The 20,443-nt window shown below is 45.9% G+C and overlaps 1 protein-coding gene across 1 annotated transcript in view; it reads left to right on the top strand.

Annotated features, from left to right (window-relative positions):
* Nucleotides 1–20,443, top strand: part of LOC138960467 (uncharacterized) — a 143,433-nt gene that overhangs the window by 72,601 nt on the left and 50,389 nt on the right. Inside the window, exons 3-7 of the mRNA XM_070332375.1 lie at nucleotides 6,813–6,892; nucleotides 8,072–9,049; nucleotides 13,738–13,836; nucleotides 14,951–14,998; nucleotides 16,890–17,279. Of these exons, the coding sequence (XP_070188476.1) occupies nucleotides 6,813–6,892; nucleotides 8,072–9,049; nucleotides 13,738–13,836; nucleotides 14,951–14,998; nucleotides 16,890–17,279 (1,595 nt within the window). The remainder of the gene's footprint in view (nucleotides 1–6,812; nucleotides 6,893–8,071; nucleotides 9,050–13,737; nucleotides 13,837–14,950; nucleotides 14,999–16,889; nucleotides 17,280–20,443) is intronic.

Here is a 20,443-nt window from a genome sequence, read left to right as displayed (position 1 = left end):
CCCCCCCCCCCCCCCCACACACACACACACACTCTCTCTCTCTCTTTCTCTCTCTCTCTCTCTCTCTCTCTCTCTCTCTCTCTCTCTCTCTCTCTCTCTCTCTCTCTCTCTCTCTCTCTCCGAATCTTTATTGTCCCAACACAAACACCACAGAGGAATATGCTCCATATAACGGTGTGCAGACAATCTGCTAAAAGCATCTCGCGCGCTCCCTCCGGCAGGATAAAGTTGAGCGCGAGGTGTTGTGTGCACACAAGAAACAGCAGATATTGTGCAACCATCATCCCCCACGCTGCATTCCCTGTGTCTCTGGCAAGCGGAGTCTGTGTGCAGATCGTGATGGGTCCGCTGGGGGAGAGATCAGCTTCTCTCCATGCTGGCAGAAATAGCGGCCAGTGTTAACAATAACATTGAAACAGTTCCCTATGTTGACAATAACATTGAAACATTCCCTGAGTTGATAATAACATTGAAACATTCCCTGAGTTGATAATAACATTGAAACATTCCCTGAGTTGATAATAACATTGAAACATTCCCTGACTGAGTTGATAATAACATTGAAACAGTTCCCTGTGTTGACAATAACATTGAAACATTCCCTGAGTTGATAATAACATTGAAACATTCCCTGAGTTGACAATAACATTGAAACATTCCCTGAGTTGATAATAACATTGAAACATTCCCTGAGTTGATAATAACATTGAAACATTCCCTGACTGAGTTGATAATAACATTGAAACAGTTCCCTGTGTTGACAATAACATTGAAACATTCCCTGAGTTGATAATAACATTGAAACATTCCCTGAGTTGACAATAATATTGAAAGAGTGCGGCCACAATGCACGGCGGAAATATCCAAACATTGCAGTCCTCAAACAATATAACAACCTGGCGTAACAAAAATAATATCCAGCGACAAGATATCGATATGCAATAATACATTCCAAGCTAGGAGATATCGATATGCAAAGTCACATTCCCAACACAGGAAAAGAACATCCAGGCACAACCAAACTAAAATTCAGCTAAGAGGTATCGATACGAAAAATCGTATTCTTAACATTATTTGTGAAGTAGCCTGATACTTCTTCTGCTACATGTGCCTTTTATTATTGATGTATTACTGAAGCACTGTAATCATCGAAGAGAACCAATAGGTTGGGGTTAGGGTTAGGGTTAACAAAACAATATCCAGCTACGAGATCAGTATCGGTGGGGAAAATTGCATTGCCAACTCACGACAATAACTCTGACACATGACACTGTTTGTGGCGTTGTTTATGTGCCAGAATCGGTGGGACCCTTCAGACCTTGAGGGCTCCAGTTGATTGGACAATCCCTCATCGATAACAATCGCCTGATCGGAACCACAGGCGAGTGATGTTGTGGCGATTTTACCACGATGGACGATGATGGTGGTAGTGATGTTGTGGCGATTTGACCACGATGGACGATGATGGTGGTAGTGATGTTGTGGCGATTTGACCACGATGGACGATGATGGTGGTAATAGTGATGTTGTGGCGATGTGACTACGATGGACGATGATGGTGTGGCGATATTACCACGATGGACGATGATGTTGTGGCGATTTTACCACAATGGACGATGATGGTGTGGCGATATTACCATGATGGACGATGATGGTGTGGCGATATTACCACGATGGACGATGATGGTGTGGCGATATTACCACGATGGACGATGATGGTGTGGCGATTTTACCACGATGGACGATGATGGTGTGGCGATATTACCACGATGGACGATGATGTTGTGGCGATTTGACCACGATGGACGATGATGGTGTGGCGATATTACCATGATGGACGATGATGGTGTGGCGATATTACCACGATGGACGATGATGGTGTGGCGATATTACCACGATGGACGATGATGGTGTGGCGATATTACCACGATGGACGATGATGGTGTGGCGATTTTACCACGATGGACGATGATGGTGTGGCGATATTACCACGATGGACGATGATGGTGTGGCGATATTACCACGATGGACGATGATGGTGTGGCGATATTACCACGATGGACGATGATGGTGTGGCGATATTACCACGATGGACGATGATGGTGTGGCGATATTACCACGATGGACGATGATGGTGTGGCGATATTACCACGAAGGACGATGATGGTGTGGCGATATTACCACGATGGACGATGATGGTGTGGTGATATTACCACGATGGACGATGATGGTGTGGCGATATTACCACGATGGACGATGATGGTGTGGCGATTTTACCACGATGGACGATGATGGTGTGGCGATATTACCACGATGGACGATGATGGTGTGGCGATATTACCACGATGGACGATGATGGTGTGGCGATATTACCACGATGGACGATGATGGTGTGGCGATATTACCACGATGGACGATGATGGTGTGGCGATATTACCACGATGGACGATGATGGTGTGGCGATATTACCACGATGGACGATGATGGTGTGGCGATATTACCACGATGGACGATGATGGTGTGGCGATATTACCACGATGGACGATGATGGTGTGGCGATATTACCACGATGGACGATGATGGTGTGGCGATTTTACCACGATGGACGATGATGGTGTGGCGATATTACCACGATGGACGATGATGGTGTGGCGATATTACCACGATGGACGATGATGGTGTGGCGATATTACCACGATGGACGATGATGGTGTGGCGATATTACCACGATGGACGATGATGGTGTGGCGATATTACCACGATGGACGATGATGGTGTGGCGATATTACCACGATGGACGATGATGGTGTGGCGATATTACCACGATGGACGATGATGGTGTGGCGATATTACCACGATGGACGATGATGGTGTGGCGATATTACCACGATGGACGATGATGGTGTGGCGATATTACCACGATGGACGATGATGGTGTGGCGATATTACCACGATGGACGATGATGGTGTGGCGATTTTACCACGATGGACGATGATGGTGTGGTGATATTACCACGATGGACGATGATGGTGTGGCGATATTACCACGATGGACGATGATGGTGTGGCGATATTACCACGATGGACGATGATGGTGTGGCGATATTACCACGATGGACGATGATGGTGTGGCGATATTACCACGATGGACGATGATGGTGTGGCGATATTACCACGATGGACGATGATGGTGTGGCGATATTACCACGATGGACGATGATGTTGTGGCGATGTGACCACGATGGACGATGATGGTGGTAATAGTGATGTTGTGGCGATGTGACCACGATGGACGATGATGTTGTGGCGATGTGACCACGATGGACGATGATGGTGGTAATAGTCCATAAACAGATAGACCGTGCAAACGTTCCAACATTCGGAATAAAAAACCCAAAACGATTTTGTAGGTTATCGTATCGCATTGTATTGTATTGCGTTGTATTCAATTGTATTGAAATGGTTTGGATTTTATTGGCAAAGGGAAACTAGGTTCGCGGTCATGAAAAAGCTTGCTAAAGCTCGCATTTTTCATGATCCGCTAACTTCGACCATTATTTGTAATATTCACTGAGACTCGGTATGTAACCTCTACGTCTTGTCTTGTCTTGTATTGTATTGTATTGTATTGTATTGTACTGTATTGTATCGTACTGTATTGTATTGTATCGCTATTGTGCAAGGTAAACAGAGACGCTTTTAGTCAAGCAGTATGTAAGAAATGTTAAGTCCTTTGTACTGGAAACTTGCATTCTCCCAGTAAGGTAATAATATATTGTACTACGTTGCAAGCCCCTGGAGCAAATTTTTGATTAGTGCTTTTGTGAACAAGAAACAATTGACAAGTGGCTCTATCCCATCTCCCCCCTTTCCCCGTCGCGATATAACCTTCGTGGTTGAAAACGACGTTGAACACCAAATAAAGAAAAGAAAGAACAGAGACGCGTTGAGTGCCTGTCAGGCAGCCAATCATTCTGACGTGATCAGCTCGCATAGGACGTTCTGACCTTTCCTAAACCAGCTTAGCCCCCCTCCAATTCCCATGGCACCGAGGAAGGGGGGTGGGGGTGGGCGGAGAATGTGTGAGGATATTATTTGTCTCCCCTGGGTGATAATCATCGTCCACTTCTCCCTGTCATGCTCGGCGCCTTCTCATGACGGGATCTGTCACTTCCACACTTTGTGCTGGTCGTCTGTCTGAGGCGTCGTGATCATTGTCAATGTCTGTTGTGTTGCCGTCCTTGCTACTGTTCTGCTTTGTAAGGTGTAACCCATGAAAACGGAGTATGGCTACATGAATGGCGTCAGAGCAAACAGCAAACGTGTGAAATGTTGGAGTGTACTTGTGAGTTTGTAACCCACGGACGCATTTCTAAGAAGTATTAATACTCCCTATGTTCAGGGTCAGTTTGGGCATTCCGCTGGTGTAACGTGTTAGTTGCTGTTTCCTCTCTCCCCCCCCCCCCCCTCCAAAACTGTTTGTTGTTCCGAGATTGGCAGATTACTTTGAGTACTTTGGGTTTTTTAACATCACCCTCGTTATCTTTGTAGCGAATGATCCGGAGCAAAAGGCTTTCTGCGTAGTTCTGTCCGACTGTCTTTGCAGCTCTCAGCACTTATTCTCACTTTCACGGGATTGCTGTGATTGAGTGTGGCAGGCCTCTTGTTTCAATGATTGCAGTGTCTACTTGCATTTACTCTACAACCATAATTGTGGAGACACGTCGATAAACTGTGATGCCTTATCAAATAATGACTGTCAGCAATAACAGGAAAACGTCAGGCCCACTACACTCTCACATCTTCTCTTCATTCACTCTCTCTCTCTCTCTCTCTCAAACTTTGCTTTGTACACCTCATCCCCCCCCCCCCCCCCCCATACGCACACCTCATCCCCCCCCCCCCCCCATACGCACACCTCTACCCCCACCTGTACACACTCTCAGAGAAGACTGTGAGGGTGTTGCTTGCCACGAGAATCACGTGCATAGCGCACAGAGCCAGAAGACTAGTGTTCAGTACGGAGTATCGGACTGATAAAGGGCGTTTTTACCATCAGTCTCCGAGACTCACGTGCCACTTGCCCAGAGTCAGACGAGTTGTGCAGAGACACCGGAAAGCGGGGAGATGAGAACACTCAGCTCGGGCAGTGTGCAACCTGTGAATGTTGCTGCGACCAGTCGCCGAGAGTCACGTGCAACTTGCCCAGAGTCAGACGAGTTGTGCAGAGACACCGGAAAACAGGGAGATGAGAACACTCAGCCCGGGCAGTGTGCAACCTGTGAATGTTGCTGCGACCAGTCGCCGAGAGTCACGTGCAACTTGCCCAGAGCCAGACGAGTTGTGCAGAGACACTGGAAAACAGGGAGATGAGAACACTCAGCCCGCGCAGTGTGCAACCTGTGAATGTTGCCGCGACCAGTATAGCCGAGAGTCACGTGAAAAGTGTTAGTGACGAAAACCAGAAGAGCAGTGCCAAGTCACCGGAAAGAAGGAAGATGAGAACACTCAGCCCGAGGACTGTGTAACCTGTGAGGGCGGTGCGATCAGTGCCACCTGTGGCAGGTAGATCCAAAGGTCGCGCCACACTACCTGACGTGTTGCACGCGCTGTGTGACGTCATACAACGCTGAGGATTGCGGCCACTCATCTGGAACCACTTGTGTTGTGCACACCTTGCTCGCATCACGCACCTTGACTTGATTCTCTGTCTCTGTCTCTGTGTGTGTGTGTGTGTCTCTCTCTCTCTGTCTCATTCTCTGTGTCTCTCTTTCTTGCTCTCTCTCACTCTTTCTCTCGCTCTGAACCACTTGCATTGATCACATCTTGTTTGCACTCGACACCATTTTGCCCACTACACCCCCTCGACACAAACACCACCGCCACCGCACACACACACACACTCACACACACACACACCCACCATCTACCCTTTCGCCCGCTTCCTTTGTTGCATACAGATATGTGTGTTCCCGTCTTTGTACACAGTATTGTTCTTTCTGGTTGAAGTCTAAATATTCTGCTACCTTCCACCCATTCTCTGTTCCATGGTTTTATCTCCGCAAAATTCAGAAACACAAAACATCTACATGTTTTGAACTATATTTTAGTACCTCTGTGTGACGGCAAGTTATTGGAAACGTGAGACATTCTGTTACTGTGCTGGTCTTTTCCACATATGTGACCCTCCACCACGAAATGAGTCGCATGTCACTTCGCGCGGTTCTGCGCTAGGCTTAATATAAGTCCGGGGAGTGTCTGGTAACAGTGTGAGGGTCACCTTAGTCACAGGCTTATAACTCAAACAGTTTTCGCTCTTTTCTAAAACGGTTTTCACCACTGGATAGAGCATAAAACACTCTTTAGAAAAATGTAAAAATATGAAAATCATGCAAAGGTGACATGCGACTCATTCCGTGGTGAAGGGTCACATACAGTAATACCTGTCGTGTGTTTCCACATTGTTGATAAATTGTGTACCACCGTATTAATCCCTGGTGCATTCTGCTGAGAGCAGGACAGCTGTGTTACACAACTAGAAATGACTGTTGATAAATGGATCCGAGAATTGCTGTGTGCTGTGTGTGTAAACTGATATTCTGTTTTATGCCGAAGGCTTTGTTTGTTTCCTCGCAGTAGTTGCGGTTTTCCCAGTGACGTTAGCTACTGGCAGAAAATCCGTTGTTTCACGTTTTCTCAGAAAAAAAGGAGTGCTACTGAGAAAATGTCTGAAATATACTTTTCGGTCCTGTATATATTGTTGTAGTTGTTGTTAATGTTGTTGCTGATGTTTTGAAATGCATTTTTTCCAGAGGAGAAAAAGGCCCCAACGTCCATTTAAATGGGGCTGTCCCGGCTAGCACAGCGCCCAGACCGCACAAAGTAGACACAGGTAACTAGGTCATGGCTTGACACTAACCCTGCTTCACGTGCCCTCTACTCATCATGCGCTATTTATAGCTAGTGTCATAGTCACGTGGCCTCTCCTCATCATGCGCTATTTATAGCTAGTGTCGTAGTCAGTAACGGTGTTTTAACTTTAGTGCTAGCGGGTCGCGGGTTGCTTCACTTTACTTTTATCTTTGTACACGGTGGAGGTTTTTTGAACTTCTTTGTACACTACTAATGGATGAGGTGTTGGTGTTTGTTGAACGTTGTTGTCGAGCATTTGGCTCAATCAGCGATACAAAAAATACCTTTAGACCACAAGTTTGCTTTAAAACAACGGTTTTTTAGTTTTGTGTCATTTAACTATTAATGTCAGCACTGGTAGCTCTATGCGCCGTTGTATGCAGCTGGGTGTTCTTTAACATTCCGAGTGACTAACTTAGAACATGCACTTTTAATGTCCATGGGTCACTGTCTTGCACTTTTGGCAGATTAGCACTTTAAACGTGGAGATCGTTTGAGTGCATCTGCAACAAAGTTGAGAAATGTCTCTTCATATTTTTACGGCGTGTCATATTTTAGAACCGTCTAAGCTCACTTCCAATCTCCATGAGGAATCTGTTCCACCCATAAACTGATATATATTCATTCATTTGACATTCACCAATCCATCCACCCATCCATCGTTCCATCTTAAAGTTATAGAGTCTAACTACCGGAATGTCTTAAGAAAAAGGAACGTTGATCGAAATTGTGACTCATTTTGGTGTGGTGTTTTGTCATGGTATCGTTGCATTATAACTATGTTTTACTTGTATGGTTAACTGCAGGGGAACTTTACGCTTGCAAATAACGCTCTATATTCTGGTGTATTATCTTTCTTTCTTACAGCTTAACTGAAGCTTGCTTAACTTCAATGTGTCAGCATGTGATGTAACGCTCATGAAATATCTTATAACTGGTGTACGGTTTCATCTGAAGCTGACGCTTAACTTGCGGTAATCGCTACGAAAGCTAATGCTACGGGCTCCTCTGCTCTAGCCCTGACTCTGCTGGGCAAGCAATGGGAAGCTCCTTAGCGTGATTGTACTAATGAGGCCATTAAACACACACCCCCCCCCCAGGCCGGTCAGTGCAAAGTGTGTTTGACGAGCAAACTGACTGTTGAGGTGGCGACTTTCAGGTGGTGGCGGTGGCGGTGTTGGCAAGCCAGCATCCAGAGTACAGACCGCCATGGCTTCCCGTCCACCCAACCCCCACCCTCACTCCTATCCGGGTTCTTACCACCCACACACGCAGGGTTCCCAGCCCAACCCCGGTGCTTACTCGCAGTCTAAGCAGGGAGCCCCAACCAGCCGTTACCAGGGTTCCCAGCCCCAAGCCAACCAGGCTGCCCCAGCCCCGTTCCACATCGACTCCAAACCGCAACCACAACCCCAACCCTTGACAGGGAAAGTCTATCCCCACCAAGGGCCCCACAAGTTCCACCCTTACGCCCCCAAACCAGAATCCGGCGAAAGACCCGCAGGCTCTCCCTGCCAGGAATACAAGCCCCAACACTGGCAGGGTTCACAACCTCAGTCCCAGTCGTTCCCGGATTCCAATGCACAGCCCCATACTTCCCAGGGCTCTAATACACAGCAGCAGTTCTATCCGGGTTCCAACCCACACCCACAGTCTGTCCAGGGTCCTCATTCACAAGCACAGCCTTACCAGAGCTATAACCCCCAGCCACAGTCTGTCCAGGGTCCTCATTCACAAGCACAGCCTTACCAGAGCTATAACCCCCAGCCACAGTCTGTCCAGAGTTCCAACTCACAAGGCCAGGCTTTCCGTGGTTCGAACCCCCAGCCCCAGTCCTTTCATGGCCCCAGCTCCCCGCCTCAGTCTGTCCAGGGCTCCAACCCGCACTTCCAATCCTTCCAGGGTTCTAGCCCCAAGCCTCAGTCTTTTCACGGTTCCACTGTCCAAGGCGAGTCTTTCCATGGTTTGAGTCCCCAAGACCAATACCCACAGGGTTCCAATCCCCGAAACCTCCAAGAGGCCAGTCCACCCGGTTCTCAGCAGCCCTACCCGCCCCAGGCAGGACCACAGTACCCGACGCCGTCCGCTTGGCCCAGTGGCCCCCCTTCTGACACTTCGTCCCTGTGGTCACCTGTCGGTCTGTTCTTTGCCCGTTATGGAGGTTTCTAGCGGCACGGTTGTTGTACAGCAAACTTGAGGGCGGTCCGGTGACCTTAAACAAGCTTTGAACAAATTGACGACTTGACCTGATTGGAGAAGACGGTTCTACCGCTTTTCAAGTTTCAAGACTCAAGTTTTTGTTTACCTCATTGAATTACTTAAGATGACTTGAAAGCAACAACACACACAAAATTAAAATGTTTTAACAAAATCGTTGATTTTCTTCCAATGAGGCCAAGACATACCTAGATGTATGAATGCTTGATCCGGGCTTGTTGAGGTCACAGTTTTCAAGGTACAACAGCCGTTCTGTTCGAAACCTCCCGATCAGTTGAGCATATAGGCTATGCAGTAAGCCTTGTTTAGGGTAGTTGGGCCCTTGTGGTAGGGTAGATTGGGATTGCGTGGCTTCTTGCGCTACTAACATTGTGCTTGCTGTGTTTCGTTTAGCACTGGAGATGTTTTTGAAAGCAGTTTATCAGATGGCGGCGGTCTGCCTTATCGGCTGTATGAACTAACCTTGAATCTTGCACTAGCATGGAGTATGACCTCTGCTTGGTTTTATTATTACCCTGACACCGCTTCTCCATTACAGCTTTACAACTAAAAGCACTGCGATGTATGCTTTGAGGTGTGGGTAGTAGATGAGTCGTCTTGTCGAAGAATGTGTGTGTGTGTGGGGGGGGGGATGTTTGTGTGTTTGCGTGTGTGTGTCTGTGTGCGCGCACACACGCACATGTGTGTTTGTGTATGTCTACATGTCTGTCTGCAAGAGAGAGAGCGAGGAAGAGAGAGAGAGAGTTTTCAAAGGCATACATTATTCGTTTCTGATGGTTTTCTGTAGCAGATCCATAATTTTCTCGATAAAATGGAATGAATAAAACTAAGAGCAACAAGAGCATGTCAAGTTGTGGAATCGGTTCCAATGCCACGTTCTTCAAGTGTTCTGTAATATCAGTTTGGTAATAATCGTGTGTGTTCTCAGTTTTGTTAGCAGGTAGTAGTTGTGGTGTGTGTGTGTGAATGGATTGAGTAGCTAGTTTTGTTTTGTGAGTGGTTTAAGCAGCTAGTTTCGTTCGGTATTGTGAGTGAGTGGTGCTCGTAGCTAGTTTTGTTTTGACCTTGTTTTCAGGCCAGGATTTGAACTCTGAAGTGAATGTTGAAGTTTGGTTTGACAACACTAGCACCATCACTCCTACCACTACCACCACCACCACCATCACCAACTCTTCACCCATCAGCATGAACCACCACAACCACAACGGTGGCCTTACCACCGATATTCATTCTAACTCAGGTAGCGCTACGTCAGATTTATACTTGGTATATAAGTAAATATACAGAAACGGTTAGTGTATTAGTCAAACCCGAACGGAATCCCCCCCCCCCCTTCCACACTTCTGCCCACCCCTTATCCATCACCCGCTCGGTGTCACCGATGTTCACGTGCACTCCTCTTGCAGAGCGTTGCACAGTTGACAAAAGGGGATAATATATTAATATGTCTGTGATTCAGGATTAAGGGGCTCTATCGGCCACCGTCTTGCGCAAACTGGCGTGGAAGAAAGCCCAGATCAGGCTTATCTAATCAGCGTTGCTTCCATTGCTTTAGTAAAGTATGTATTATTGATTGACCAAAACGTATGAACTGGGGCAAAAAGGATTTCCAACGCGCAGCGCAACATGGGTATTGTAGCAAAGGTATTCCACCACTAGCGTAGATGTTGAATATTTTGTGGGACAAACTTCCTAGTAAGAAACGTTTCATTTCTGTACGCGCGCTCAGTTCGCTGCCACGGTATGTTCTCCCCGCAATCTGCCCGTAATGGTCAGGAACCCGATAGGGATTTGGGGCAAGATCAAATCTTCATTTGACTTGGTTACGAAAAGTAGCTATCGATAGCCGTGTTACGACTTCAACTGGAACCTGTCCAAACTGCTGCCATCACGCCAATTGGCTGACGGCGATAATAACAAGCTGTGGCTGCCCTTATATGTAGCGACTACAAAATATTGTTTCTACTTAGTCTTGAATATTAACAAACACTTTGATAAGTGAGAAGCAAAAGAGTAAAAGTCTCCTGCTATGTTCTGTAAGGTGCCTTTTAAGTAGTATATTTGTACTAGTAATCATAGTCGGAAGAGAAAGAAATTTCACATGCAAGAAAAAGTCCGAGTTTGAGATGTCGGTCCGTCAGTTGGAGTCGTATCAAATGAAGTGTCAATGTGTCATGAAGACGATTAGTGGTGGTGAAAAACCAGTGTGCATTTATAATCATTCCATCATCGTTGCATCTCATTGTCACAGTGTGCAGTCGCAGTGTGTTACAACGCATGCACGTGATAATCCCTGAGTTGTGGTGGCATTGCCTTGTTTGTTTCTCATGTCATCATATCTCTTTTCTGGCCTGTGCGCTACGGAATTTTAGCTGGCCTCTGTCTGCCTTGATTTTTACGTCTGCTATTGGCACGCACGGCATTGGCCATTGTCAGCCAAACCCCGGAGGTAAACTGTCGTAAAGAAAATCACAGAGGGCAGCAGGAGTAACCAAAGAATATCCCAATAAAGAGAGAGTAGCTTACAACCAAAGTCCTTCTGCAGGCTAGCTTGTATCTATCCCAATACAGAGAGAGTAGATTACAACCAAAGTCCTTCTGCAGGCTAGCTTGTATCTATCCCAATACAGAGAGAGTAGCTTACAACCAAAGTCCTTCTGCAGGCTAGCTTGTATCTATCCCAATACAGAGAGAGTAGCTTAGAACCAAAGTCCTTCTGCAGGCCAGCTTGTATCTATCCCAATACAGAGAGAGTAGCTTACAACCAAAGTCCTTCTGCAGGCCAGCTTGTATCTATCCCAATACAGAGAGAGTAGCTTACAACCAAAGTCCTTCTGCAGGCTAGCTTGTATCTATCCCAATACAGAGAGAGTAGCTTACAACCGAAGTCCTTCTGCAGGCTAGCTTGTATCTAAGACCCAGGCTGATTGGCAAATGTTCCAAAATGCTTCATCGTTCCAATCAAGCTGATTATATGCCTGCTGACAGTGAAGTTGCGTTCATCTCTTTGCCGTGTAAAACCAACAATTCGAAACCAAAAACAAGATATCGAATCTCCCCACAAAGAACGCTTATTAATGTTAATCTAAGTATTAGCAAGTTGTTGTAGAGTTACAGTTTCAGCGGTGGTTGTTGACCCTTGGAACAGGTAAAGGAACAGGTAGATCTCCCAGACCCTGACTCTCACGTGGCGGCTTTCATCAGCCCTCCTCTGGCACTCATTAATCTCTATTGGCGGGGACCTGTGTTGGGAGATAAATCACAGATTGGGCTAGGGGCCGTTGGAGCCCTTTAACCCACCCGGCCACGGGATCCTTAGCCCCCCAACAGCCTGAAGGGGTCGAATTCCACCCCTGAATGGACGATGCTGTTCGAATTCCATACATTTTTGGGCAATACATGCTTAAGTGATCACTGGTTGGTCACAATGTTCTGAAAAACCAACCGGTTTTTTGGTGGGTTTTTGGGTGTGTTTTTTCTTCTGATTTTTGTCACATAAAACTCCCTCATAAATGGGTGTAAGCCAACGTTTGAAATCGTGAATTACACATGAATAATTGGCCGTCAAAACTAATGTTGTTGTGGGATCATCGATTCTGGGGTTGTCCATTACGGATGGCAGTGGCAGAATAGACGAACTCCGGAAATAACTTTTATTGAGGCAAACTTTCCACGCGTGCTCCTTGTCCACGTGTTTCAGACACACGCCTCGCTAGAGACTGGCTTAAACTGTCACGTGGGGAAGTTTGACCCAATAGAAGCAAGAGCATTCAATCTTTCACAACCCGTACACACCCAACACAGTTATGTCCCATCACCGGCTGTTCCACCCCTTCTGGTCCACTTACTGTGTGGACAACTGGTCATTACCTCGCCCTTTCACTGCCCCCACCCCCACCCCAAGGGATAGCTTTGAGGTCTCGTGGAGTGCTGCCCATTGAATCGTTTCCACCCCAAGAGAGTTCCCCCTTTGATGTGTTTTGCTGTGCCTGCAAGCTGCAGACGCCGTGTGCTCGTGCATATCGTGGCTTGCTTTTCATCGTTTTGAAGAGTGACAGTGTGTTTACTGGGTTTTGCAAAGGGTAATCGTAGTTGTTTTCTATTGTGCAAAAGACTTGCTCTTCATGGGAGAATAACAGTGTGGCTTTGTGTTGTACTTATCTGCATTTTTATGTGTGTTTCTGGACTGGAGGCATTGTGTGTACGTTTAGACATTCAACGTTTGGCAGGATCTCACTTTTCTTTTATGACTCATGAAATACCTGCTTCACTTTCTTTTTTATTTTGGTTTTGCTCATTTTTGTTTTCATCCTTGGTAGAATTAAGATATTAACTTCCTTTTCCTGGAAAAAAAACCCTCTCACTTGCAGCAGTAGCTTTTTTTTTGTCTTATGTAATTATTACTTTCTTTTCTATTGGATTTTAGTTTGCCTTTGATGTTGTCTTCATTTTCTCTTTTCCTTTTTTTGATGTCATTGATTTCTTTAATGTCCTCTTTAATTTGTTTTGATGTCATTGATTTCTTTAATGTCCTCTTTAATTTGTTTTGATGTCTTTGATTTGTGTGTTTACCTGTGACAGTGTTGTGTATGTGGCTGTGTCCACTAGGTGTGGAGGCTGAGAAACCCAAGTATAAACGTGCCATTAGTATCCCCGAGCTTAGCCCACCTTCTTCTTCGCCTTCTCATCGCAAAGGGTCTGCCTCAGGTAGGCAGCATGCAACCTGTTAGTGTTACCTGGTACCTGGCTACCTGTTACCTGTTACTCTGGCACCAGGGCTAAGGTGCACGAACCGAAAGTGGGTGCCACCCAAACGGGAAAGAACAAACCGCGGGGTCTGATTCGTTGAAAAAACAACCATTCTCAATTTCAACCAACCAACACCGCGGCTGGCTCCTGACCGGTTGGTAACTTTCAACCAATCCAACACTGCGGCTGGCTCCCGACCGGTTGGTAACTTTCAACCAATCCAACACTGCGGCTGGCTCCCGACCGGTTGGTAACTTTCAACCAACCAACACCGCGGCTGGCTCTTAAACCAGTTGGTAACTTTCTCATGCATATCAGCCCAGGTGTGTTGTTGGACTGGTGACCAGAGTGTACATGTGTTGCATGCTGTCGTTACTCTTCTTTAATCAGGTGTCGCACTCTTCCCGTTCAAAGCCACGACAGAACTGATTTTCTTTGAATTCCAAGGCTGTATTTTTTTGTTAACATTTTTGAAAATGAGTTTAGCATCACTTCGTTATGATTATATAACATGAATAGTGAAATCGTAACCAAGGGAGGAAAAGCACAAGAGACATGATCAAATAACTGTGAAATAGTGAAAGGTTTGGAGAGATATGTACAAGTTACAGCTCCGTCCATCCATGGTATTGCGTGGTATTTTGTCGAGACTAGGTCAATGAATATGATGACATCACCCGGTCAAGAATATTGCAGTACGTACAGAGCATGTGCAAAGGCTACCCACTCCTTTCACCTCATCACTTGCTGATGGAAAGTCACATTTTGTGGCATCATTTCCTTTCTTCTGTAACTGTGTGTAACTGCAAAAGGCCAGACCGAAGGATTTCGCAGGCTTACAGTTACAGTGTGTTTAGAATCCAACTTCAATTTAATAAGGTTTTTGTGAGTCAAGCGATCCACTGTCTTATGCTTTTATTCATTCTCTGAGTTTTTTTGTTTGTTTGTTTGTTTTTATTTACTCACTGAAATAATATTTTGTTTGTTGATTTTGTTGCTTTTTAAATTATGTTCATTGGTTGATTGTGTGACTAACTTATTAACTTTTTGTGATTTTTGCTGTTGCTTTCAGGATCTGTGTCTGATCAGTCTCAGAACTCCCTGGATGATTCAAATTTAGGTACTCCACCATCCTGAAATTTTTGCATGCATAGAACACAAAAATGGTGTAATCCTAACCTACCAGAAGGAAAAAAACGCCCTGTGTTGTAAACAGGCTGGTAGGCCTTACATGTAGATTTAATCATGTGATAGGCAAAACATTAACATTTCTCTGCTGTTTCAAACTCTAACCCTGCACGAAGGATCGCACTTGCCTGTAATTACTTGATCGAACTTAGAGTATTTTGGAAAAGTCGATTGAGAGTGTGTGTTTTGTTTTCTTTCTTTTGGTTTTGTTTTTATGAGGAGGGGGTGGAGGGGGGGCTACTTTCAAAAGTTGTGTTTTGTTAATGCTAATTTTCAGTTATTCATCCATCAAGTTTGTGAAATTGTTCTTTTACTTTTTCTCTGGAAATTAGATTTTTATATTATTACATGTATTGCCAATCATGATTGCCAGTCACGTTTCCTTTGATAATCTTTGGGGTTCATGGTCTTGATTTTGTTAAGGTAATACTCAACAATGTAATGTTTTTGGCTTGCTCAGCTAAAGGTCTTGATTTTGTTAAGGTAATACTCGACAATGTAATGTTTTGTTTGGCTTGCTCAGCTAAAGGTAATACTCGACAATGTAATGTTTTGTTTGGCTTGCTCAGCTAAAGGTATGGAAGTTTATTGAATGAATTTAAAGCTGATTTCTTTATTAGGCATTACCTTTTTTCTGTTTTGTTTGTGTTTCTTCCCTTTTCCTTTTGTTTTGAGCATTTCAGGGTGAATTTACAAATGAAAGTGATTTATGGTTTTGTTTTATGTTTGCCTTAGTTACAGTTTGTAAAAGTTTAGTTACATTCCTCATATCTTTAAGATAATAGATAATAGATAATAGATATTAAGAGCAAGCTAGTGGTCAAGCATAACATCATGGGTGCAACCTGGAAAATTCCAAAAATCGGCAAAAGTTGGGGTCCAAGCTTTTTTTAGTATTTAAAATGCCAAAAAACCCTCTCCTGGAACAAAAACATCGGCAGCCGATGAAACCAAAAACCGGCTGCCGGCGTGTAGCCGGCAGAGTTGCACCCATGTAACATCCAACCTTTCTTTTTGTTATGATCACTTACATTAACGGTCAAGCTAATGATGAAACATAACAGGCAGTGACTAGAAGTCAGTAGCTGCCATAGTAACTGCACCTGTCTAATCATTAATATATACTATGTCTAACGGTGCTAGCTGGCTGCAGTGCTATGCGACAGTCACACAGCGTGTCATTCATGAACATTTGCACTTAACACATTTGTGTACACATGTATACTGCCATTACTTGTGTCATCCACTGGAAATGATTGCATCAGAGCTGCTCATCAAAGGGAAGCTGTATCAGCAGTTCAGTGGAAACTTCATTTTAAAATCTGTCAAAAAACAATCTGACTCAGATCTCAAAAGAAAGGGAGTCTTACAGATTGTGGTAAATTGACAGAAATAACAAAACACATCTCAACAACCAAGGTCTCCAAAAGAAGAAATCTTAATAAGACTTGGAGGGTTGGGGGGGGGGGGGGTGGGGGGAAGAGGTGTCGTTAAAAAATGGGGGTTCTGCCGCCTAGCTCTAATTCGATATAATCATGTCATCACAGCTGTTAATCACAGAAGCCGCTGAAGGAAGTATAGATCTAATATACTGTACTCATTACCTCAGAGCTGTTAATCAGTGTAAGCAGTGTAAATCTAATCACCTGTACTTATTATCACAGCTGCCAATGACTAAGAAGCAGTGTAGATCTTATCCAGTGTACCTATCATCATTCATACTTATGACTTCAGAGCTGCCAATGACAAAGAAGCAGTGTAGATCTAATACCGTGTACTCATCATCATCATTAACCCATTGGCTTGGCCCCCTCTTGTCCCAGAGTCGCGATGGAGCGAGCGAGGACCCTTTGAGCAGCGAGGCGTGACTTCACCCGACATGTGGTCCAAACGACCAACCATGCCCACCGCTTCCCCAAAGCCACAGCGGCACTCCATTAAGCCCTTGGCCTTGTTCCAAACCCAGCCCGCTTCGGGCTTTGGAAACCAAACCCAGCCCGCTTCGGGCTTTGGGATCCAAACCCAGCCCATTTCGGGCTTTGGGACTCAGGGTTCCAGACCCAGCCCGCAGTCCCAAAGCCACCACACATGGGGGCGGGGCGCCGGTGTAGGCGGCGGTAGCGTCTCGCCTCAAGGTGGTGCTAATGCTCGGGGCATGAATCTCTTCCGGCGCCAGCAGGAAAAGCTGGCTCAGCTCGGAGCTGACGTGCAAGGTAGATAACTGTGCATGGCGGCATGACAGTGCATGCAGAGTGACCCCCCTTGTAACCACGGCATGCTGCCCTGGAGTCATTTTCCCTGGATTTTTACGCCAGGTCATTTCAGCAAGAATTCAATGCTGATCGATATAGTCACACATGACCTAAAGTCAATAAGTATTTGTTATAGTCACATATATAAACTACGAACCCATAAACTACTGTTATAATGTTGTAACCACATGTATAATGTAAACCAATAAGATATTGTTAAACTGTTATAACGACATATAATACAAACCTATACACATACTGTACTGTTTTGGTCAAATATAGTAAAATTTTGCTCTGATATAAGTCTGGTACTGTTCGTAGCGACTAATATCTGTCTGGTTCAGTTAAGTTACTCATAGCAGCTGTTATACTGGAGTGACTCCAGTTAATTCCAAGATATATTGGCAAATGTATCCCACAGTTAAGATGGTCAAATAAGGCAGGAGTAAAGTAAGATAGGGGAAAGCAGATGAGTCACAAAGAATGAAAATATCAAGGAATTGTCCAGCCTAAATCCGTTACGGAGAATATCATTGTAAACATTTACGTTACTCCTTCATGGACAGTGTTTTAAACAGTGTTCCTCAAGATTGTTTTCAACAGTGTATGCAACAGGCCACGTAAAACATAACTGTGTATGCAATACATAATGGCATATAGTTAGTATGTGTGATGCTCAAGTTTAAGTAGGGAGGTGATTTCACAAATGTATCACCAGAGTATGTAACACCAATAAATGAGATATAAGGGTGTAATATTCAGTAACCCGCACATGCAAAATTAATATAATATTGAAGGTTTATATTTCAACTCACGATGATAATGTCATTTTTTCACACCAGTGGGCAAGAATTGAGAAGAAAAAAAACGCTGGAAGTTATACAGGTTATTTACTTTCCAGTTGGAGGTGATGTTCAGAGTGTGATTTTGGTTGAAGGTGAGGTTGTGTTTATCCACAGACATTGCTGTTGTGCACTTGATCTTTCTTGGCTATCTTTCTGGCCAAACCAGCATGGCAGTGTAACCCAGGGTTGTATGATCACTTGGTCAGACACAGTGCTGAGACTGGGGCCAAACCAGCATGGCAGTGTAACCCAGGGTTGTATGATCACTTGGTCAGACACAGTGCAGACTGGGGCCAAACCAGCATGGCAGTGTAACCCAGGGTTGTATGATCACTTGGTCAGACACAGTGCAGACTGGGGCCAAACCAGCATGGCAGTGTAACCCAGGGTTGTATGATCACTTGGTCAGACACAGTGCAGACTGGGGCCAAACCAGCATGGCAGTGTAACCCAGGGTTGTATGATCACTTGGTCAGACACAGTGCAGACTGGGGCCAAACCAGCATGGCAGTGTAACCCAGGGTTGTATGATCACTTGGTCAGACACAGTGCAGACTGGGGCCAAACCAGCATGGCAGTGTAACCCAGGGTTGTATGATCACTTGGTCAGACACACTGCAGACTGGGGCCAAACCAGCATGGCAGTGTAACCCAGGGTTGTATGATCACTTGGTCAGACACAGTGCAGACTGGGGCCAAACCAGCATGGCAGTGTAACCCAGGGTTGTATGATCACTTGGTCAGACACACTGCAGACTGGGGCCAAACCAGCATGGCAGTGTAACCCAGGGTTGTATGATCACTTGGTCAGACACAGTGCAGACTGGGGCCAAACCAGCATGGCAGTGTAACCCAGGGTTGTATGATCACTTGGTCAGACACAGTGCAGACTGGGGCCAAACCAGCATGGCAGTGTAACCCAGGGTTGTATGATCACTTGGTCAGACACACTGCAGACTGGGGCCAAACCAGCATGGCAGTGTAACCCAGGGTTGTATGATCACTTGGTCAGACACACTGCAGACTGGGGCCAAACCAGCATGGCAGTGTAACCCAGGGTTGTATGATCACTTGGTCAGACACAGTGCAGACTGGGGCCAAACCAGCATGGCAGTGTAACCCAGGGTTGTATGATCACTTGGTCAGACACACTGCAGACTGGGGCCAAACCAGCATGGCAGTGTAACCCAGGGTTGTATGATCACTTGGTCAGACACAGTGCAGACTGGGGCCAAACCAGCATGGCAGTGTAACCCAGGGTTGTATGATCACTTGGTCAGACACAGTGCAGACTGGGGCCAAACCAGCATGGCAGTGTAACCCAGGGTTGTATGATCACTTGGTCAGACACAGTGCAGACTGGGGCCAAACCAGCATGGCAGTGTAACCCAGGGTTGTATGATCACTTGGTCAGACACACTGCAGACTGGGGCCAAACCAGCATGGCAGTGTAACCCAGGGTTGTATGATCACTTGGTCAGACACAGTGCAGACTGGGGCCAAACCAGCATGGCAGTGTAACCCAGGGTTGTATGATCACTTGGTCAGACACAGTGCAGACTGGGGCCAAACCAGCATGGCAGTGTAACCCAGGGTTGTATGATCACTTGGTCAGACACAGTGCAGACTGGGGCCAAACCAGCATGGCAGTGTAACCCAGGGTTGTATGATCACTTGGTCAGACACAGTGCAGACTGGGGCCAAACCAGCATGGCAGTGTAACCCAGGGTTGTATGATCACTTGGTCAGACACAGTGCAGACTGGGGCCAAACCAGCATGGCAGTGTAACCCAGGGTTGTATGATCACTTGGTCAGACACAGTGCAGACTGGGGCCAAACCAGCATGGCAGTGTAACCCAGGGTTGTATGATCACTTGGTCAGACACAGTGCAGACTGGGGCCAAACCAGCATGGCAGTGTAACCCAGGGTTGTATGATCACTTGGTCAGACACAGTGCAGACTGGGGCCAAACCAGCATGGCAGTGTAACCCAGGGTTGTATGATCACTTGGTCAGACACAGTGCAGACTGGGGCCAAACCAGCATGGCAGTGTAACCCAGGGTTGTATGATCACTTGGTCAGACACAGTGCAGACTGGGGCCAAACCAGCATGGCAGTGTAACCCAGGGTTGTATGATCACTTGGTCAGACACAGTGCAGACTGGGGCCAAACCAGCATGGCAGTGTAACCCAGGGTTGTATGATCACTTGGTCAGACACAGTGCAGACTGGGGCCAAACCAGCATGGCAGTGTAACCCAGGGTTGTATGATCACTTG

The sequence above is a fragment of the Littorina saxatilis genome, linkage group LG2 (genome assembly GCF_037325665.1).
Source record: "Littorina saxatilis isolate snail1 linkage group LG2, US_GU_Lsax_2.0, whole genome shotgun sequence".
In the NCBI taxonomy this organism is placed as follows: domain Eukaryota; kingdom Metazoa; phylum Mollusca; class Gastropoda; order Littorinimorpha; family Littorinidae; genus Littorina; species Littorina saxatilis.
Note: the sequence above shows the minus strand (reverse complement) of the source record. Positions and strands in the feature narration are given on the sequence as shown.